Source organism: Haliotis asinina, chromosome 3 (genome assembly GCF_037392515.1).
Source record: "Haliotis asinina isolate JCU_RB_2024 chromosome 3, JCU_Hal_asi_v2, whole genome shotgun sequence".
In the NCBI taxonomy this organism is placed as follows: domain Eukaryota; kingdom Metazoa; phylum Mollusca; class Gastropoda; order Lepetellida; family Haliotidae; genus Haliotis; species Haliotis asinina.
The window spans coordinates 34839208-34862290 of record NC_090282.1 but is presented as its reverse complement, the minus strand read 5'-3'; the positions used below and the strand labels follow the sequence as shown (position 1 = coordinate 34862290).

Genomic DNA, 23083 nt, shown 5'->3' with positions numbered 1-23083 from the left:
AAGTTGTTGTTGACATTAGTAAGTTAAAAGTCATCACAGTCAGTCAAATGGAGATACCTCTTAATTCGAAAAGTAACAGTTCTTTTTAAATGAGCGCGTTATAGCCACCTCGAGCTTGCACATACGCCACGCAACGTCGCCTCATTGAGTTTACTAGAATCCAGAAGAATGCCTGGGGCAAGTGGTTCCACTCAAATGTGAGTGCCTGTCTACCTGCAGCAATCTTACGCCAAATGTCGTCTCAGAGTGTTCAGTGGGAGCAATATCCGATGAAAGAGACGGCCATGAAGAACGTTAAATGTTGTCCTGAGCCATATATTCCATCGGCACCCTTGTTGCTGTGTGAGGGCCTGTGAACGTCAATGGTATTGTTGGCGTGTCAAAATTGGCTCCACATATGGCCGTCGGCAGTGGATTTCAGCATCCCGAAGGCGACGAGTGATCGTATCTCCGGACACTGCTCCCCTTGACCCATGAACTAAGGCTGTTGTTGCTGTTGCTGTTGCTGTTGCTGACTGAGTTCGATACTTATTAGATGAACGACCCGGATGAACCAATCTTGTCACTCGTAGCCGTTCGGTACGGCACGATCAGCAGGAAATCCGGTTTGATGATGACGTTGAGCAAGTTTTGTAATGGTGGTAAGAAAACAGCCAAATTTGTCCAGTTGCAGCAGTTGCAGAGCTGCCTCCGTTCAACTTTCCAATGGCCACTCCCCTTTCCTCCGTTGTTAGTCTAGTCATCGATTCCACCTTCCAGCGTCATTACTGAGCTATTCTGACACAAACCTTTATTAAGGATACCTTAGAGTGAATTGCATGCTTTGCATCAAGAACCATCGACGCACGCATTTGCTGCACTGTTGGTGTGTTTGTGCAAATGTTTTGTATGCACGTCAAATTAAATCTTAAATTTTAATTAAATTAAAAACCATGCACGTTCCATAAACATGAACTCTTACTTCTATGAGATTCCATTTTTCCGAAACTTGCGTTTCTTTTGCTGTTCAGTATATCTGAGAATATTCGCATAATACAGAAACGAAACAGTGACATCAGCCTGTTACTATGGCCATCAACCGAGCGCACTTTCCTCTCGGTGACCCGCAGACGTGTGTATATATGCGCCCTGTGAGTATTACGAACAACAGCTGAGAACTTGACAATGTTTTAATAGATCTGTCTCTCACTTATACATGAATTGTTCCATCATTTAAACTTATCTAGAACGAGTTATAACATTTAATGCTTTTTATAAATATTAGCAGCGCATGTCCAAGTAAACGCAAACACTGACCACATTGCCACGTATTTCACACTGTGACGTCTTAGTAATTAATTAGTCCCTTAAAAATGGCGTCATGTCTGAAGGCAAATAGCCACTCATGTATCAGGGCTCATTATCAAAAAAAAAAAAAAAAATTACAGTGAGACGGGGTTTCGTTTTTAAGATGTCGGTGAAAAGATTTCAAAAGTGTATACATGTTGATTTACTTGCACATTGATCTACTCAATGCTTTTGTTGTTGATATTTCAAATCCATGCTTTGACGCAGAAGTACTTAATATTGAAAAAAGCTCTAGGCCCAAAGTCCAAAAAATGTGGAAATCAATTGTATTGAAATAGTATTTAAACGTCTATGAATTATCAATAGTATATTCTTGGCATGGATAAGTAAACTGTAAAATACATTGATATTTACATATGACATTTCTAAAGATTTAAAATATTGGTATAAAATGTAGCTTAGGCTATGTACACCATTCATATTTTGATACAGTGAACATATATGAAAACAGACTGCTTTTCTCTTACAGCTGTAGACTGTGTGAACATCCAGTTCTGGAAGAAATAAATCAGGGTTCGACAAAGATTGTGGTATGACTTTCGCTCAAAAGTTGTTTCATCAAGGTTACAATATTCAAGACAGTGTAGCTGTCAACACTTTTGTGGCAGAACAGTGGAGGAAATTTCGAACTTTGACGCAAAAAAGATGTCCCATTCAATTCCCCCACTGTCATGTCATTCCTCAAACAGTGCTTTGTTTCTCATCTTTGACTTCTGTACCATTCTCTGAACTTGGGCGTAATCTACCTCACTCTCCTCCACGTCAAACACGTCACCTACAGCAGCACTGGCCACGGCAGCAGGGCGTGCATATCTGAGATCAGTTCTCCGATACTCGGCCAAATCAGCCATCTGGGAAATGACTTTGGCCTTATCACTCACATCTCCGATACTGACATTGTTTCGCCTCAACTTCTTTGTTGTGATACCTTTCCTGGCCATTTCTGCTGAGAGGTGTAACTCCATTAGGTCATCGTCGAATTCAACACCTGCGTCCTGTAACTGTTTGATGGCTGCACCAACCTCTGTCTTCATCAGATGTTCCAGTGACATCTCCTCTTCAGCACCACATACAATAATCTTGGCGAGGTTGTTAGCGGACGCAAGAGGAACATACTGACCCCCAGTAATGTAAGCCAGTCCAGTGAAAAAATCCTTGTAGGATGATATGCTTGGTTCACAGCCAGCGACATAAAGAGTAATCTCTTGAGATGCAAGTTTATTTGTGACTTTAAAGGGGTCGTGCCCGAGAGGACACCCCAATTCGAATCCGTCCCCACCATTTCCAAGTCCATGTGGCGGTGCATCAGCAATCAGCACGGCTATTTTAGTCGCAGCACTTCTCCAGGAGAAATTCAACAGTGCTTGCAATCCGTCAACCACGGCTTCTGGTCCATCACCACCACCGCTGGCTGAGCAGTCACGTAACCACGATTTCATTGTTGCGATCTGGGAAGTGAAGTCATGTGGTTTCGTGATGAACGATCTGTCTTGTGGCGGATGGTCCCTATACTCAACTAGAGCAAAGCGGACATTTCTTCCACCCGCTGAGGATATTTTATCGATTATAAGACTGATGTTCTCTCTTGCAGAATCAATATACGAGCCCATACTGCCCGTGCAGTCCATTACAAAAGCAAGGTCCAAGAAAGACATGATTACAAATATCCTTCAGAGAAAGAGCTCACTGTTGGTTATACCTACTTCATAAGCGACGCCTCACGTAATGTCCCAGAAACTCAGTGTGTAAAAGTGGGTGGGTGGTAACGTCCTCATACGAGATATTGCCTGGTTCTCGGAAATGCACCGTAAAGCCAGTTTCGCTTTAGGCTTACCGTAATGAACATAATATCAACATCCACACGACTCAAATCTCTCACTTCACGGGACAACAATGCACTTACAATATGTAATGGTAACTTCACATAAGTGCAATCTACAAGAAATCAAGATCTTGTTCCGCCGGTTTACACAGAGAAATCCCAATAGCAAAGTTACGAACATACATGCTGATATACATGTTATCTGCCGCTGCATACCACGACTATGTTGTAGATACGTGCTTACACAAGTCCGTGTGTCTCGTTATTTCCATGAAATCCAAAATGGCGGTCTCAGGAGTATATTACCATTAACTTCCCGAAGTGTAATCGAGCTTATTCATGTGCGAGCCATAATTTCACTGCATTGTAAATACCTTATTTATAAGTGCATATGCGACTGCACCACATCTTGGGTAGTATATATAAAGGCCTTGTTTTATATGCGAGGGAGTGCACACACAACTGTAATATCTGCCTGATATAAGGGCACATGAAAGGCACGGAGCCACAATATGTAGAAAGCATGAATATGTTGCACTTAAATTATTTTCGAACAGCGACGATGTCTCTTTCTTAGACGCTGGTAGCAGTGGTTCGAACGCACTCGTGAACCAAGACCTTGAATGCAAATACAAAATTGCAGGTTTTCTCCGACTAAGTCATATATGATATATATCCTCGATCCGTCGGAAATAGATTTGTCTTGATTTTTGTAAGTCTGTATAAAGTATATGTATAAAACATTACAAAATATTCAAAGGTTTTGAACATGATATAAACGTAGTTTTGTTTATGTCATGACATTAATCAAGCACTTGGCCTAGCTGCAGAGTATCTGCACTGGTAGATAGTTTTCACATTTTAATATTTAAAAATATTTTGTAATTTCAACAAAATCAGTGAATGTGCTACCTTGTGACTATTTCTGGTCCACCACATGATTGGTTTATCTGAAAGCTACCGTCACATGTCAATATAGTACTACTGCGTTGTGTAAGCCACCCAAAACATACTCTTTCCTTAATGCAAAGTTTTATGTTGTATTATCACTGGTATTCAGTGGTCAATTCACATAATGTTGTTTTTACGCCCATTGCAATCTGTTGCATGGTGAAATCGGTTCTCGTGTGGCGTGTCTTTTTGTGCATAAAATCTTGCTGAGCATACAGGTTTTAAGTGTATTAGACAAACCGGTATTTTCATTTTTAAAAAATGCAACGGAACAAGAAATAAGAATAGTAAGAACATACGGGGCCAAGGAAAAGGTAAGTTAAAACCTGAGTATCCCCTGATTTTGAAGCAGTTAAAGTGTAACTGAAATTTTAAGTACTATGGTTATTCATTGTAAAATAAGTTCCCACTCCACGAACAAATAGTATTGAACAGAAAATTCATTTAATAGTTTTCGGCACTTTTAAATGACTTTGACATTGTGTGAGGAGATTTAATGATACCCAGGAAAAGAACAGGTTAAGCGTCCTACAGTTATATGCGATCGAGTGAGAAACCTACCTCCCAGTTGCGAGCGGTGCGCTGTACACACTTAACCGCACTCTGTAAGCATCGTCACCACACTGGTGCAAAGACGCCCACTTCGTTCAGCAAACGTACGGACGAGTCCACCTGCAAAAGCTAACAGGTTCCGGGTTGTTGCTGAGCAGAAAGGCGACACACCGCAAATCTGTGACAGGATCTTGAACTGTAATTTTCAGGTAAGTTTGGTTAAAGATTGGTAAGTACAATCCACTCAAAATACCACGATGTGCATGTCAAAACGCGATGTAAAGATGAATTCCCAGGACTGCGTGAAGCTGTTAGAAACCGATTCAGATTACCGTACTACATGAAAAAGAATGTACAACCTAATGTCATTGAATGAACGTATTTTCAAATAACATGTAAAACTGTATAGGGGTTATGAAGTCAATGTTAAGGCTATAGGCCTTTGTTCAACATGTTGATAGATAACCGAGATACATGTACATAGTAACTGACGCACATAAGAATATACACACCTTGTAGTGCTTTCCCTTATTTAGCCGATGAAACATCTCACCTTTTGTCTGAAACTTTAGAATGTGAGTGCATAGTGTGAACTGTGTGGAATAGTTCGAATATGCGTGGTGTAGAATAGTATGAACCCGTGTAATATTATGTAGATCTGTATGAATCCGTGTGATCGATGTTATGTAGGATCAGGGATCTCTCTATATAGGCTCCCTGGTAGGATAGTATGAATTCGTGTGATATTATGTCAGTGACTGAATTCAGTTTTACGTCACACTCAGCAATATTCCAGTTATATGGCGGCGGTCTGTAAATAATCGTGTCTGGACCATACAATCCAGTGATCAACAACATGAGCATCGATCTGCGCATTTGGGAACCGATGACGTGTCATATGACAAGTCCGCGAGCCTGACCACCCGAACCTGTTAGTCGCTACTTATGACAATCTCCTTTTATGGCAAGCATGGGTTGCTGAAGGCCCATTCTACCCCGGGACCTTCACGGGTTAATATGATATAAAAAATGTATGAATCTGTGTCATATTATGTAGAATGGTATGGTGAATGGTAGAATGGTGATATCATGTTATAAAGGTATGAAACGTGTGATATATAGAGGATACGAAACGGCTTTCCGTGTAATACCAGACGAGCGAAAGCGAGTTTGATACTGAATCTTTAACCAGTTTAATGAAAATGGTATTTCACGGAAGTATGGAATATTGTAAGGGACATTACGGAAGCGAGTTTAGTATTCTGTTTATTACTCGCCAACATAAATTGACACAACTGCGGCGAAATTGCTTACAGTGTGAGGACTCTCAGCTTTCAAGTCAAGCAATGTCTAGTAAAATCGCGACATCAACATTAGCATGGTGACGTCACAACTTTGAACCATTTTGACGTCATACGTCAAGCGGTATTACACTAGTGTAATATTGAAGTGAAAGTATTACACTGCAGTATCTTCAACGGGCGAGTAATAAAATATAGAATGGCATCAGCCCGTGTCGTTTAATGTAAAGTGACATGAATCCGTGTGGTGTTATGTTATAAAGGTGTGAATCCCTGTGACGTTTTGTAGAATGGCGTTAAGCCTTTTCGTTTTATGTATAATCGTATGAATCCGCCTGGTATTGGGCTGCATAGTGCAGATCATGTGATATTGTTTGGCATACTGTGAATTATACACTGTGGTATTATGTAGAACTGACATGACATCTGTGGCGTTGTATTGCACAATATATAATTATGAAAGAGCAAATGTCTGGTGCTGTGATTTGGACATGAAACTACTCGTTAGCCGCGTCATTCGGGGTTACATTAAAACTATGGCACTGGAGAGCATATACATAGGGCATGTGAAAACTCTTCTGAAGTGACCTGCTTGCTTCTTAGTTCCGGTACATTACATAACACCCATACTTTCGATGTCCTTTTCAAGTGTTCAGGGCCAGAAATGCTCATATCTGCATCAGTTAAGTTACAAAACAATATTGTTATAACCAGGGATAATCTACTACATGTATAGTCTCCCTGCTATAACCAAGCATTGTGAGACTTGAGTACCACTGTTGCACAATAGACGTTTTGCGACCTCATTGTTTGGTATTTTGTATTGATAGCGATTCCTAAAACTCATGATTTTCAGACAGAATGGATCCCCTCACTTGACTGTACGAATTGGTTTCTGATATGAATCTGATCTACTTTTACCTCGAATGGGCATTCTTCAGCCGTGCAGGTTCCTCATAGTTCTTGGAAGAATAAATATGAATCTGTGGTATTTGAGCATCACATACGTATTTATGCTTTGCAGGTGGCTAACATGGAGTGTCATGGGTGTGGCATTGACAAACTCTCCAATGAGTATCCTTCCATGAAACTCACGAAAGAATGCAAACATCCACGATTTTTCTGCATGCGGGTAAGGTGTTGTCGAGACAGGGAATGGAAGTTGTTAATGCAACAATGGGTGATGTATTAGATACAACACGGCTTGCGGTCGAAAAAAACAGTGTGTCTAATTTGGGCAGAATTTGATTTCACAAATACATGCATGCTGTACAGCCTAGTCACATGTTGTCAACGTTAAATGGTGGAAAACTTTTCACAAAACATCCTAATGGAGTAAGGCAGACTGAATTCAGATCGATATATATGCTGTATCAGGAAGACTCATACAGTTGTAGAGTATTCCTGGCAGTGTATAACGTGTGTTGATCCTTGCCATCTTGTGTGTATATCTCGGAAGATCGACGGTTTTAGATTTTTTTAGGTTGTTAACTTGTTATAGGGCATGCATTTCTATCTTCACCAGTATTCGCAGATTCTCGGAAACGCGAAACAAATTGTAGAAATTAGTTTTGTTTTGGCAGGACCTGTAATTATCACTTCGTTCTCTAGTATTCGCTCCTTCTTGGAAACGCGATTACAACTTAGTTTCGTTCTATGAGGACATATAACTATCACTACATTCTCTAGTATTCGCTAATTCTTGGAAACGCGATAGAAGTTAGTTTCGTTTTAGAAGGACGATTGATTATCACTACATTCTCTAGTATTCGCTAATTCTTGGAAACGCGACACAAGTTAGTTTCGTTTTAGCAGGACCTATAATTATCACTATGTTCTCTTTTTCCATCAGCCCTTTTGACTTGGCACTTGTCGGCCCATTTGTCCTTCGGCCCATTTGACTAGTTCCCGGCCTACGGTATTCAGTAGTGTGTCTCACAGTCCCTGAACCACATTATTTTGCAATATTCCAAGCCTTCTCTTCAGTGCTAAAGCCTTAAATGAAACAAGTCCAGATTTCCTCAGGTTCAGGAATTTCAGGTCTGCTTGGGTCTCCTTTTTCATTAAAATGGGTTTCTTTTTTACGATCAAAATTTAATTATATATATTCAGAGACTGATCCTTAGTTTAGGTAGTCAACAACATGTTAGCTTCTGAACACGTGGAGACGTGTCAAATATATATCACAGGTTGAGCCTAAACATATAAGACAGCGTATTTCAATCAATTACTAATTAGTAATAATTAATAATTATTCGCGTATTTCAAATCGACTTCAATCATATTCTGACCGACCAGCAATGCTGGTCTGTAGAGGTGACCAGTGGATTGGGACGGCAGGGAGGTGACTTGTTTTTCTCTTCAACTGCAGAGTGCATTTTTACATAGCAAACGAACAGAAAAAACCCCAATCAGAACATATAATCCACCTTTATGCGCGGACCATATAGAAAACAAGGATTGATTAAATATAGATGAAGCTAACAAATGTAAACTGTTGAAGATATATTTTGGATTGTGTTGATGATGCCGGTAAGCCCACATTATGAGCATGAGTGGGTGAGTTTTACGCCACTTTTAGCAATATTTCCTCAATATCGCGGCGGGGGACACCAGAAATGGAAGATTATAAAATTTCCAATTGGCCTGAAATTACACCTTAAGCCAGTAGATAGCAAATTGTTGGCATGAGGGATGGAGGACGTCACCTTGATAAAGACATGCACACAGGTGTGTCAAAGAGTTGTCAGTCATCAATCCGGGGAGATGACATCCAGGTCAAATGAAGATAGACCAATTTCCACGAGGGAGGACCGTCTGCAATTTAGAACTGCATTATTTCTTGTCCTGTCATTGCCTGGTCCATTGCTTGCTTTTGCTTGCTTGCTATTTGTTTAACGCAACATAAACAAATATTCAGGATGTAGTAGGGCAGTCTGTAAATAATCGACGCACGACCAGACAGATCAATCATTCATGACCATTTATTGTCCCAACTCAGCCAAATCAGAAAGCATGACACTCCAGCTCCGTTAGTACCCTCAAACTAATTACTGACATATATATACCAGCAAAAGAAACTCAACTTTTGAAAAAATGAAATCTCATAAAAGCCTTTGTTTGTCTTCTATTTAAGAGCATGACAAAAAAAACCAAAACAAAACAGGGTTGCATTTCTTTTGCTATCAGTATATATCGGTATTGTCAGAGTAATTGTAACTTGGGCAACCTAAAACTTGATTCTGTTCAACCAGAATTGGTTGTTTCTTTTGCTATGATCTTGTAGACCTATTTTCTTCAATGCACCAGTATTCAGTTTCAGAAGTGTGTTTCACATCAATGCATATTTGACTTCTTGCAGTGTGTGATCAAGTATGTGGTGGACAACAAGCAGTGCCCTTATAAGGAGTGTGGTGTTGAGGTAGACCCTGACAGCCAGGTGATGAGGATTCTTGAAGCTACCCTGAAGGAGATGTTCCGGGAGTATACCTGTGAATACACACCACCTATGTCATTGACTGGAGATGTGGTCAAAGTTTCTATCTTAACTGGCGATGCAGTGGTTCTGCCTTACAATGAAAACCTCACAATCCTTCAACTGAAAGATGCAGTCGAGAAGAGGTTCAAACATGATCACAGCAAGCAAAAGCTTGTGTACAACGAAAAAGTTCTAGAGGTATTTCAGTTACGGTCTCAAGAGCAGATACAATTTTTGAGAAAAGGGGGTGAACACTTCATTTTCAGCTGATTTTCAATGGTCATTTAACAAAATTTGGGGTCGGGGGGTGAGGTTGGGGTTCACACCCTCTCAGGATCCGCCTATTCGTTGTTTTGGAAATTGTCAAGTGCATGTTTGAAACTCATGTATGCAATAGCCAGGAGCAGATGATCATGGGTTTGTTTGAGATATTTTCAGGAGTCAAAGTGTGCTTTTGAGACAGATGATAACTGTAACATGAAAATACCTGTGCTTTTGGATGATGATGTAGCTATAAACCTATGGGTGATATTAAAAAATCAACACTTTGTATCATCACCCTAGAATATTTCAGACTATTTGATCATTTCTGTAATCTGTAAATTTAAGACAGGTTTACTTTGTCTTGTATAACAGGTTTATGGCAGATCGCATAAAGAGATGACACTTGGCGACTATGGCATAGGAGCAAATGCCACAATCCACTTGCTTGTCCTTCTGTTTGCAATCCCAGATGACCTGGACCACGTTATCTTTGACCTCCACTGGGGCTATCCTGCCAGCACTGGGGAAGATAATGTGGACTATCTAGATGCTTCATGTTTTGCCTTCAAAAACAACATCTATGTCTCTGTTTGCGACTTCATGAATGAATCAGAGGGATCATCCACAAAAAAGACTCGTTTCAATCTCATGCGCCATGTGAGAACAGATGACGGTTGTAAAGCTGCCATCAAGCACTCTGGTGACCGAATGGATGATACCAATAAACGTGGGCACCATACAATTGAAGTTCATATGAAGAAGATACCTGCATCCGTGACACACCTTATCTTCACCCTGAGCGCCTTCAAAGCCTCTTCTGTCTCCAAGTTTCCAAATCCAACACTTCAGTTCTACGAAGCCTCTAATACTGATGCTGATCTTTGCTCTACATCATTTGACAAGCCAATCCACAGCCGAGCTATCATCATGTGCTATGTGGTGAGAGATGAAGCAGGGAAATGGCATATCTATGACTGTGGAGCAGAGTCAGATGGGTGTGCTGCAGGGTATCTCAAACTGGTGGCTACCATCAAGAAACTCATGAAAACAGGCGTCCTTAGTAACGGATGCTGAAGGCAACAACTCTCTGGATATATTCTTGAAGCTGGATGTCCTTAATTCAAGTCATGAATGCTGTGAATCTGAACTGTTGCATGTGTTCATATCGACTGGAAATTAATGAAGCAGGGAATTACTTTTGGATATGTATTTTATAATAACTGGTTTGATTCATTGATAGAAACAAGTAGTGAACTGAGAAAAAGGACCCTTGACACTAACATTACACAAATAGAAAAGTTGAATATAAGAAATACTCACTGATTCAATGGCATTTTGTGAAGAAGTCTATGAGGTATCAGCACCCAACCCACTCCTTCATTAATGTGAACAGTTACTAGTATTGTAAACCTGGGAGTCAATCTCTCACTGATTACACTTGCTTAGCGTCTTCTCATGCTGTTGGTCGGGCATTATCAACATTGGTATCATCTGCTATCCATGGTGCAGTGTCTGAGTCACTCCATTCAGATTTTGAACTTGTGTCTCTTTGGTCCTACATGGCATGCTGACTAAAAGGATTCTGTTGCATGTAATTATTTCTCAGAACAAGAGTCAGTATCAGTCTTTATTGCCCACAATAAGGGATGGAAAACTGGTTGCCTCTCTCCAGCATGCGGTCAGTACTGCCCATGGTATTTTTCATTGAAACATGCAAATGTCCTGTCGGCCTTAGTATTTATATAACATTTACTTCTGTGCATTTCAGTGTACATAAATACATGTCCTCAGTTCACTGGGCCCCTCAAGGATCACTATTACTTCAGGTTCAAATGATACACCATGCTTTATATGATTAAGTGTTCATTTAAAGCAAGCTTTGCACTGTTGATCACAGTTATGATCTGTTAGTCCTGAATAGGCTGAAAAAGAACCAGTTCTCAGGTAGTGTTTCGGGACCTCTCTTGTGTTTCTGTATTTTGTTTTCTTGTAATGGTCTTAAAACTGAAGAAAAACTTCAATGCTGTCATGTACTTGTAACAGAGGTGACTAAGATCATATTTAACTGAAGATACTGATCTTGTAAGGCACTTTGACTGTCAGTATGTCAGGCCCATCTTATATGATTGTCATAAATGTTTTGTGATGGACCTTGCACTTCTGGTCCAGCCTTGGCGTTGAACATACAGATTATTCATAAGTTATAATTTCCATCATTTTTCTTGGTAACAGGTAGTTTACCTTTAACTAGTCTAACATACTTGTGTATGAAGCATCTCTAAACTTAATTAACTAAAGTTTTGTGTTATGTTGAGGATCATTTGGCTGTAAACGAAACTCCCTGAGTGAGAGAAGGTTGGTTTATTCCAGGAAGTAGTATCAGTTATATCATATAGGTATGAAAGACCTATACATTTTTCAAGTTCTTGGTGTTCAGATATTTTTTGAGCCCCTGGTTGCTTCTACAAATGTACTGTCAGTGTTAGTAGGATGTGTCTCATCAATTCTCAAATAAACATGACCATGTCAATTGAACTCAATGTCAATATCTTTTTATAAACATTTGAGGAAATAACAGTGTAGAATATCACAATCATTGATAACAGGACAGGTGCATTTCATTCCAGACAAATAAGATTTTACATTCACATGGAGACCACCACCACAACAGGACTGTGAGTTGAACTTGATCCCTTGTGCGGACACCATGCAAATGACTACTGATAAAATAATAACCAGAAAAAATTAACTATTGTGTTATAGTGATATTAATGCAGCCAGTTATATACATGTATTGTTTTGGGCCAATGTTGACATGGTCACTGTACCAAATTCAACACACATTTCATAAACACATTTAAATAATAAATTATTTTGAATTGCAATTTTCAAAATTTCAGTATTTCATATATAAATATTTCATTATAAATGGATTATCAAAAGGGAATACATATAACAAAAGCAAAAGGGAATACATAAAACAAAATAATACCAAATATTACTTCTGGTAAACAGTTTCCCTCCCCACCTATACATTAGATGTCTACAGTGATCCTGAAGGTGCTGATCAACCCTGTCACTTCTGTGTATCTGTCTGGGAGTCATTCTCCTCTTCCCCTCGAGATTTGAACCGTTTGGTCAGCTTCCGACGACGTCGATACCCAGGTTTCTGTTTTGAAGGTGACTCTATGTGGATATAGCCTACAAACAAAACAAAATCATAACTTTTAAACAATTTCCCCATGCTTACTGTTTGTTTTTTTAGCAACAATATGATGAACATTAATATGATGGCTCAATCAAATCACATCTGCGCAACATGCTCTTGACAGGTTTGAAGAAGTTTCCATTAACACTACAACCCTGTAACACAGGCTAGTCATAACAGCAAGATCAATAATGAGGCTTACTACTTGTTTCTGAGTTCAGTGATGTTTCGATGAAGATTCTTACATCATTGTCAAGCTGAAAGTGACTCCAAAAAAGTGATGAGAATCATTGGAAATTTTAACCATAAATTGTAGATTTATATACTTATCTCATCTCATGCGATACTGTGAGATAGGATAAGTTTAAATATTACATGCATGGTATGGGATGCAATGAAGAAAAAGTTGTTTGCTTCATTATTGATTCAACAACTACTAAAACACTGATCAAACAATTGCTGAGATCAAGATGTGCAAATGGGTTTAAAAAACTCTTTTCTAAAGATTTAGGTCAGTCTTTCATCCTTGAAAACAGACAGGTATCACATCTCACTGGTAAAAGCTAAAGGGAGTTACCTCTGGATAAAACTGACTCTGAAATTTCTGATAAGGAAAAACTGCATAAGTAAGCACTGAATAGAACAGGGAACTGGGGCCGAGAACCCAGAACCTCTACCAGCCTAACAGTAATCACACAAAGGACTGAGTATTCCAAAAGGCGTTTGAAATTTTACTCTCACTGAGAATGTTTATATGCTTTAACATTAATAAAACGGTTCCAAGACAGTGAGTTGGTGCTAATTTCAACCTCTGATGGAAGAGCAAGTCAGTTTCTCACCTCTCTCCTCACACTCCTGCGTGTCAGGGAATCCGATGGACCAGAAGTGTTCAGGTGTGGAGGGAGGCAGGTAGCGGGCTCGGTGTCGGGAACAATCCTGGATCTGCTGCTGTATTTCCTCCTCCGAGCAGCCTTTGCTCTTGTAATACTGTAGATGAAACAGGAACTCAATGTACAGACTCTAGTAATGTCACAATCTGGAATATTCCGGCACCAATATGGCGGCCTGAAATAATTTGTGTTGAATGCCCATCTTGGTAATATACCAGTCATATGATACTCCACATGATCAACCAGTGATTGATATCATGACTGTAAACAATGAACCTAGAATAAGCAAGAGCAGAGTGAAATCAAGGAGCAGGACCACTAATCCATTGACACCAGTAAACACTTGTTTACTTCATCAATATACATGTCTGTTGAGTTCATTCCCATGGCTTTACAAATCAACTCAGGGAAGATAAAGTACATGATTTAGAGTTATGTCAAGGCGCAGTCAGTAACATACCAGTTACAACTTACGAGAGTGAGAATATCTGATTCAGGACCATGTAAGTAGGTGACTGAAAGCAAGAGCAATGATCCATGCCAAGAATGATGTCCGAACGGGCAGAACAACTGATCCCTCTAAGAGTCAGTATGAGCTTGGAAGGAAACTTCATACTACTGTCTGTTTCAAATCAAACAGTGAAAACGGGTGATCTGAATGAAACCTTATGTCACAGATATGATGCTGCCAAAGAAACTTGAGCATATTATGAATCCTGTGTCATACCAGAACTATGCTCTCCAAGTGTCTCCACTCAGGAATACATGTCATCACCAACACGGAGTCTTTTGTAAAACCAGTGGCAGTATTTTGAGTGTCACTCAAACATTAACACTGAAAAACTTTGGACAATAAAATGAAATCAGAGAAAATAATGCAGCACAAAGCTCTGAATGTTTATGGAAGAATACACACTTGGATAATTTTACATAAACTTGTACAAATGTGACTTCTTCATTCAAAACTACCAACAGTGGACCAGTGTATACCTAAGGGAAGCAACTCTGCAAATTGAGTAACTGAGACAACCATGTTTCACATTCAAGAAGAGTAAGTGAGTATATTTTTACATTGTTTTTTTTTTGCAATATCATAGCAATATAAAACACAGAGAGAGGGCTTGAATTTAATTGTGTCAGCAACCCATCTGTTTTGCTTTGCAGAGCCTTTGTGCCCACCTCATAACACTCTTGACAGCTGGAGGCCTTGAGCTGTTGTCTCTCCACCTTCTTCCTCACAACATCAACATAGGCATAATCGGCCTGCTGTTTCCTGGGCACTCTGGAAGAAGATGAAAAAAAACAACCTGTTGAGTCATGCATTCCAGACTCGCTCTTCAACCCTTTCCAAGCCTGCAGCAAAATCAGTAAAAATTTCAAAATTGTATTTTTTTGTCCGTGTCACTCAGGCAATAATTTGCTGGTACGTTTTCAGTCAGGGGACTTGCATTTCACTCATGACAAGGCCAAGAAGGAAAACGACTGGAGGTTTAATTTCAGTTGACATTAGTGCACAGGACAATGTCTTAAAATCATTAAGAAACAATGTCATAAAATCTCTCCAACTAAGACATAAGAAATTTAAAATATTCATATTTTGAAAAATGTAACTGTCACTTTTCCAAACAGAGACAATGTCTTACATGTCAAACCTGAACACTGATACAACAGCAGGTGTGACACACAGGCCAAGTATTGTTGGCCCCTTCGTCGTGTTGGTGGGATGAGGGTTTTAGCAGATAGTTTATAGATGTTTGTATATTCCTGAAGTTAAGTTAAAGTACTACATCTAAGTCTCTACATGCACTATAATGCAAAACACTGGGTCTGACAGTGAATATATACATAGCATTCTTGTTATGAGGGAGTGGAGGTAAGCATGTCGGCTGACATCCACCTCAGACATGCTGTCTGGCAGTTGCTATAGTAAAGTACTATGTAGTTACAATCTTAGTCACCAAATAAATTGTGATGGACTTCTGCATTTGAAGAGACATATACGCCAACAAAACAGCCAGGATACAAGTCAACTGCATATCAAAATTAAGCATCAATGTGGAGGGGTCCTTGTCATAACTCTCATGTTAAAACATGCAACCCCACAGACATCCCTTCTTTCAAAACTGTGTACATTATAAGTTATCACACCATGTCAAGGGAAATACGGGGTTTCATCAGTCGCTTACGAGGGACTGATCAAACCCTGTATTTCCCTGGACACAATGTGATAACACATTTATCTAGCTGAATGTTTTCACCAAATCAAAACAAAACAACTTGCATCACGTTCATTGCTGCCATGTTGACATCAGCTGAGCGTTAGACATCAATGCACCGCACGTTCCTAAATAAAGGCTTGTCGTTGCACGCTTTCTCACTTCGCATCGTCACCCAGGCGTAGCAGGGTGATATGACTTTCGTAGCAGGATTACACGACTTTTATACTCCCACTCACAGATCATAATGGATGTACATGGTATTTTATCAGTCACGTAGACCAATCAAAACTCGACATTCTTACATGAGGCTAGATAACAAATCATGAATATGAAACCTCTGTTCCATGAAGTTCTGATAACCAAGGATACCCATGTTCACAATGATGTAACTGAACACAAAGAGTCACTACTTATTACAAACCGATAACTCAAAACAAAACTGTCCAGAAAGCAGAGTGAGTTAATATAGTTTCACATCACTTTAAAAAGGTTACCAGCAATATCATGGCAGGAGACACCTACAATGGGCTTCAAACATTGTACCAATGTGACGAATCAAAACCCAAATCTTCAGTGTAACAAGCAAATACTTCAACCACAAGCCAACCCCATAGCCCCAACAAGTGTTTACAACAATTGAGTTTCATTAGATCACAGATATAAATGTTTCTGACCTGTCGAAGCTGTCATTGAAAGACTCCCTCCTGCGATCCCGCCCATCAGGAGTAATCGTGTGCTCCTCCTCCCCCAACTCATCTTCATCATCCCCTGCAAGGATACCAAGAAAACTGATCAGCAAAATGTCCCAATTCAATATGAACAGATGGAAGTGAAAACATTTTTTAATACCATGGATGACTTCTTTATAGAAAACAGATTATGTACAGCTAGATATTCCTGTGATCAAACAAATACTAGGTGCACTGAAGTATAAGTACATGAGTAGAACAGCAATATTTTGCCTTCAGTTTGATATACTGTAATGAAATGAATCAATTTGATATTTTTCATTCCCATTCTGTTCTACTACTGAGTTTATTTTTACACCACACTCAGTAATATCCCAGCTATATGGCGGCAGTCTGGAAATAATCGAGTCTGGACCAGACAATCCAGTCATGAACAAAATGAGGATTGATCTGCGCAATTGGGAACCAATGACGTGTGAACCAAGTCAGCGAGTCTGACCACCTGATCACGTTAGAGGCCTCTTACAACAAGCACAGTCACCTTTTATGGCAAGCATGGGTTGCTGAAGAGTATTCTACCCCAGGACCTTCATGGGTTCTGTTCTTCTACCTAGTCATAAAAAGACAGTTTTGTTCATTCAAAATAACAATAAATTATGGTTATTTCTTTCATGTTTTCAATCAATATAAGATTTGGCTCTTGTTGCCATTTTTCTGCTTTATGATCATATCTCAAATACAGAACCCAAAAGGCCCAAACTGATGGCCCTGTTCTGCAATATGTACTGTACTGTGAAACTTACACCAAACTTAAAAAATCTTCACCATTACCTTAAATTTATTTTTGCAAGTTATCTTGAAAGTTAGATCTGTATTATATTGCAATACATTTGTCCACTTTCAATATGTGAAAAGATGAAACTCTTGTAGAAGTTATATTCAAAATAATTACGTAAAGAAGTCTGAATTCAAATCACATAGATTATCTTGTTCACCTGTAGGAGTTTCACTTCGTGTATGAGCACTGAACTGGCAACACGTGACTTGATGTATCTGCAGAACAGTTTATTGACTAACAGCAAAGCCTCTCGTCAGCTATGACAGGGTTTACTACAGACTGTGTAAAGCCCTTAACTTGTAAACATATTGTTTAGCTCAGGGCTTGTGTCAAAATCAAACCCAGATAAGAAACACAAATTGGATAGCTTTGATAAGCTGGACAAACCAAGTGTTATCATTTAGATAACGCCAGTTACCATAACCTGCATGTCCTTGGTACCATCACACCCACTATGAGCAATCTCAGTTTCTCACTTTCTGTAACATGCCTTACAGGCAATCAAAAACAAAGCCCTAGATAAAAAAATCCAGCAGAAGAAAAAGCCAGTGCAGTTCATCACTGATGAACTAACTGCACAACATGGCCACATACAATCAAGTCTCGTTAATCCGACATCATCCGTTGCACAACAAACTTTTGAATTAATGAGGATGTCGGACTAAACACAAGAGAATAAGTTATGTTTATTCAATTTGTTACTGACAAAACTGTCAGATAAAGCCAACTGTCGGATAAAAGGAAGTCGGATTATCGAGACTTGACTGTCATCCTGCACGCACTACAGCACTAAGCCTAAATCCCATCAAGCTTGTCTGGGGTAACTATAACTTTAGTGCAAGAATTTTATTGGTCGCAATAATACAAAATTCATGCTTTCAGATGATAAAGAGCTTGTGTATACTTCTTCTGCAAGATTTACAACATAAGTTATGATGATATATGAGTTTTATGAGAATCTGAAATATCAAGCATTATCAAATAATTGCCAAAAAGCTTTTTCCAAGCACTTCTAGCATTACTTTGGGAAAGTTTCAACTCAATTTCCTTATTGATAAAAGCCAAAAACCACTAACCATGTTCATATATGCACTGAAGAGGTTTGTATCAAGGATTATTGGAGATGACTGTATTAGGACTACAGGGCTCCAAACCTCCTCAATAGCAGAACTGAAGACTGCTGACAAATGACATGAACAATTTCTCATGGACAAAAAATCAAAAGTAACCAATAACACTTGCGGACCACAAACCAAAATTCCCAATATCAACATAAATCCCTGGAACAAGAGGAAACATCTAGAAAATGAAGATATCGAAGGAAACCTGCCGACTGTTAACAGAGGCCAAGGCGCCTATCAATCCAGTGTGTGCTCTACTGTTGCAACTCAGATCATTATTTGCAATTTGGCACTTTGACTGCTTAGTCACCGAGTCAACCTCGTTAGATCTTTGTTACGCACCTGCATTACACAACTGTCATCATACCATAAAACATGTAGGTACCAAACCACAAACTGTGAAGTGACCTGATCAAAGGCCATAAAGAAACCATGTGCATTCACTATAAAAGGGCAGTTGGGTAGCCCAGAAGTAAAAGCGTTCACTTGCCTGTGTGAAATTACATCAAGTCAGACCTACCTATCCTTGCTTCCTTTCCTTGAGAATCTCCAGATTTGGATGATTTGGAAGAGCCAAATTTGAAACTGCGTGAGCTGAGTGGAATACTGTCAGAATCTGTTTGCACACTATCAATGTCCATTTGTCCCTGGAACATGTGAGCTTTCATGAACTTGGGGTCGAGGGTGACATCTGCTTCATTTTCCTCGTGGTCCTGTGTATGTAAAGATGGTCCTTCAGCCTCTACACTAGCACTGGGCTTGCTGGTTCCACTTACTATATTAGCACTTAATTTACTGACCCCACTGTCAGTCAGGTAGTCATCATGGTCCAGAGACACTCCTTCATTGAAAGAATCAAAACTCGGGACACTGGACGTTGTTGTCCTTAACTTGTTTTTCATGTCTTCTTCATTACCAGATTCACAAGCAGAACCTTTTCCGTCTTTTTTCTTCTTGTTAAATGTAGGTTTAGCATCTATGGAAGCAAGGTCTGTAGGTTTACTGTTGCTACGTAAGTTATGATTCCCAGCCTTTTTCCTGTTACCAGTCTCCTCCCTTACATCCAGAGAGGCTGCCTCTGACCCCTGACTGTGAGATCCCGACCTGAGGCCTTGGTCTGACCTCAGGTCTTTCCTTGAGCCTCTCATCATGCCTCTTCTCAGGCCTGGCCTCTGTGACAGTAATTCTGTATCGGAGCAGTACTGAGTCAGGCTAACATCAGGGTCTAGGCTTTCATTCAGGACATGAACTGGAAGCTTACGCATCTGATCTACATTGCCTCCTTTATTAGAAAATGTGTCAAAGGATGCTGAATCCGGAGCAACAGTTTCATCTAAGTCTATCACATCGTCGTGGTCATGCTGTGTTCTGGAAGGTCGGTCTGATTTCTGCTTGTGTGGAGACTTCTTGTTTGGTGAGGTCTTTTTGACTGGAGATCTCAGTGACCTTGGGGAAGGTGGCCTCTTAAATACAGGGGGAACATTCTCAGTATCACCAGGTTTATCTTCAGTTCTCACAAACAGAGGCTTCTTTGTTCTGCCAATCTCTGTGTTGCCATGTATCTCCTGAAGTGACAGTCTGATAGCCTTGTCAATAGCAGCCCTTTCCTCTGGTTTAGTGGGAGATAAATTCAGTGACAGCCCAGGTGGACTCGAGGTGAAAGCCTGGCTTAGTGTTGTCTGCTTAAGCTTTTCAGATTTTCTCAAGTTTCTAGCATGAACAGTCCTCTGCAGCCTTTCCTGTGACGTCCTCCCAGCTTGCAAGCACTCTGAATCTGTGTGATTTCGTTCCTGTCTCCTTCTTGCAGAGACATCTGAAATTCTTGACGCTTCCTTAAGCGAGGGACTCTGTCCACATTCATTGCTGTAAGCTGCCTCCACAGGCTTTAGCAAGAGAGGTGACTCCTGGTCAGACAATATCCCGCTAATGTTGGCACTCCTCCTCCTTGAAGATTTGCTGCTGCCTGGCCTGTCCTCCTCAAACAAGAAGGGTGATTCAATACCCTGCCGCGATGCCTTCACACCAGAAAATACTGGAGATAATGGTTTGGGGGACATATCTTTCCCATTCATATCATCTAACGCTAATTTTGTCATGTCCACACTAGCACTTGATTTTAGTCCCTTTCTATGATGATCTGAGGTACTTCTGCTTTCACACTTGTTTTCATTGTTTCTTGATGCTGATTTCTCTTCTTCTTGTCTTCTATCACTAACTGTACTATTCCTCCTGTCCAGAATCTGTTTAACCTTCTCTATCTTGTCATCCACATCTGATGGGGGACTGACAAGTACATTATCTGGACTTCCATCCACAGACTTGGCCCTGACAGTGTCCTGTGTGTCAATCTCTGAATCTGACTCACTCTCACTGCTGGTAAGCCCCATGCCCAGTGTCTCTGGCACAACACCAAAGTCAACAGTGTCACACTTTGCTGCTAAAGACGTCCTTGGTGGCTTCTCTGGTGAGCCATCAGAACTCATGGAGGCTGTCCTGTCCGTGTCTGGGTCACATGTCTCCTGAACCAGTACACGAGACTGATGTACATGGTAGATGCGTTTTGAGTGTTTGGGTGGTTGGGCAGGATCAGGATGTCCATGTGACTCATCAGATGTGTTGAGAACATGGGAATTATCAAATTTGTGTTTCTTGTTCTCCTGTACTGTATCCTTAAACAGAGAAATTCACAATCAATGCAAGATGAGTCATGAGCCAAAACATATACTCAAAGAGTTAGTTCATCAGCCAAAACATATACTCAAAGAGTTAGTTGTTGACAAAGTTTCTGTTACTCATATACTTATAATATTTAAGAAAACATGTTCCAATGGATTGTTTCCAATGGATTGTTGGACTTACATACAGTTCTTGTAAAGGTGTTAAATGTCCACATACCATATCCTTATCCTAACTCATTCATAATTCCAAAGTATTAGCTAAGTTAGACAATGATTCAATATTTTTCTTTCAAATCAAACCATTGGTAATCAGTAAAAGGTGTGAGTGAGTGTTACATTCTACGTCTGATTCCATCATTTTCCATGTGTATACGGGAACAAGCACACCATTTTTCTCCTATTTGTACTACTGTTATTTGCCAGTGGGAGTTGAAAGTAACAGTTAACTTTGCAGCTGTAGCAGCACTGGTAATGTAAACTCCAGTAGCCAGGTATATGCTGCAGGGAATGATCATCACATACATCTGGGTTTTTTCACCACAAGGCTGTATTATTTATACTCATTCCTAGATTAACATTCCTCAGTACTATTCATGGGATACTAAAATATATGGAAAACTTCAATAGCACTAGAATATCTCTTTCATTTTTCAAGATGGCATGCTTCTTAAAATAAACCGAAGCAGTCAACATTTTCCAAGTTACAGAGCAGAGGGAAGGGTACAACACCACCTAAGGAATTAACTATTCCATCCTACATAGTGTCTAACTTCCGAAGTGATCCCTTTCTATCTTCACATGAACTCAGTACCTCAGTGTATCTGCTCCTCTTCCCCAGTTTCCTGCCCAGCCGCAACTTCCTCAGTCGGGCAGACTCCGGACTTTCCTTGTCACTGGACCCATCAGACCGACAAACCTCCTCATCCACGGACATAGTCTGGCCCCTGCCCTCCCTCCCAGAGGTGCTGTGCAGTGTACTGCAGATACCATCTCTCTCAGCACAGGGTCTGACATGGGGTGTTTTTGTATCACCAGCTTCTAAGTGTCTCTCAGTTGTTTTCTGGCTAGATTCTTTTCCTGCTGTATCAGCTTCATCTGAACATTCATTCCTTCTTAGATTAGCTCCCCTTCTCTTAGATGATCTCTGAGTGACCTTCTCTGCTGACTCATCAACCCTATTTTCTGTACAGTGTCTTTGTGTGAGAGCCTTCTTTGTTCTCAAACTAGCAGTAGTTGAGGAGTTACCATTTTTATCTTTTGCTGTTGAAACGGGACTTCTTCCCAGTACACAGTCTGCTCCATCAAAGGATGTGTTTGGGGTCAGAAGATTTGACAAGCTGGAAAAGCAAGACATGTGAATCTTACTAAGTTATCCAACTGAAGATGGGACGAAAATGTTGTGTTATACAATAAAGAAGGTGCCATCCATATACTCCTCTTATATCCACCAAAAATGGTTTGAAAAAAAAAACACATTACGAAGGTGAAAAGATGAACATGGTTTTATATCAGATTCAAGATAAGTGCTCTTGATGTGTGTTTAAGCTTGTCAAAGGTGACATGTACATGCAACACGACTTTATACTGAGTTCATCTTTTAACATCCTTTGGTATGACAACAGCAGTAATCGAACCAGTGATCTCTTTTTTCTTTTTTATTTAAAACCAGCAATATTCCAGCAAAACGAAGGCAGTCTGTAAATAACTGAGACAACCAAGTGATTG

The 23083-nt window shown here is 40.0% G+C and overlaps 4 protein-coding genes across 4 annotated transcripts in view; 1 reads left to right on the top strand and 3 right to left on the bottom strand.

Annotated features, from left to right (window-relative positions):
- LOC137277860 (uncharacterized) overlaps positions 1–4757 on the bottom strand; it is a 53014-nt gene extending 48257 nt beyond the window's left edge. The window contains exon 1 of the mRNA XM_067809828.1: positions 4682–4757. The gene's annotated coding sequence lies outside the window, so the exon portion shown is untranslated. The remainder of the gene's footprint in view (positions 1–4681) is intronic.
- Positions 1156–3150, bottom strand: LOC137277863 (uncharacterized). Its single transcript, XM_067809831.1, has one exon. The coding sequence runs from the start codon at positions 3000–3002 to the stop codon at positions 2022–2024; it is 981 nt and encodes a 326-aa protein (XP_067665932.1). The 5' UTR covers positions 3003–3150; the 3' UTR covers positions 1156–2021.
- A 14-nt stretch (positions 4758–4771) lies between the features above and the next one.
- LOC137277862 (uncharacterized) lies at positions 4772–12250 on the top strand. Its single transcript, XM_067809830.1, has 4 exons — positions 4772–4881; positions 6998–7105; positions 9335–9649; positions 10088–12250. Exons 2-4 carry the CDS (start codon positions 7007–7009, stop codon positions 10787–10789), a joined length of 1116 nt encoding a protein of 371 aa, XP_067665931.1. The 5' UTR covers positions 4772–4881; positions 6998–7006; the 3' UTR covers positions 10790–12250.
- Positions 12058–23083, bottom strand: part of LOC137277861 (uncharacterized) — a 34710-nt gene continuing 23684 nt past the window's right edge. The window contains exons 7-12 of the mRNA XM_067809829.1: positions 22170–22695; positions 19201–21349; positions 16707–16800; positions 14993–15095; positions 13763–13910; positions 12058–12916 (exon numbers count right to left, since the gene is read on the bottom strand). Coding sequence (XP_067665930.1) covers positions 12792–12916; positions 13763–13910; positions 14993–15095; positions 16707–16800; positions 19201–21349; positions 22170–22695 — 3145 coding nt within the window. The 3' untranslated portion in view covers positions 12058–12791. The remainder of the gene's footprint in view (positions 12917–13762; positions 13911–14992; positions 15096–16706; positions 16801–19200; positions 21350–22169; positions 22696–23083) is intronic.

Excerpts from the sequence above, each read along its gene's own strand:
- LOC137277863 (XM_067809831.1), bottom strand. The coding sequence starts at position 3,002 with ATGTCTTTCTTGGACCTTGCTTTTGTAATGGACTGCACGGGCAGTATG.
- LOC137277862 (XM_067809830.1), top strand. The coding sequence starts at position 7,007 with ATGGAGTGTCATGGGTGTGGCATTGACAAACTCTCCAATGAGTATCCT. Across the intron at positions 7,106-9,334 it reads CACGATTTTTCTGCATGCGG|TGTGTGATCAAGTATGTGGT; the intron begins GTAAGGTGTTGT and ends GACTTCTTGCAG. Across the intron at positions 9,650-10,087 it reads ACAACGAAAAAGTTCTAGAG|GTTTATGGCAGATCGCATAA; the intron begins GTATTTCAGTTA and ends CTTGTATAACAG.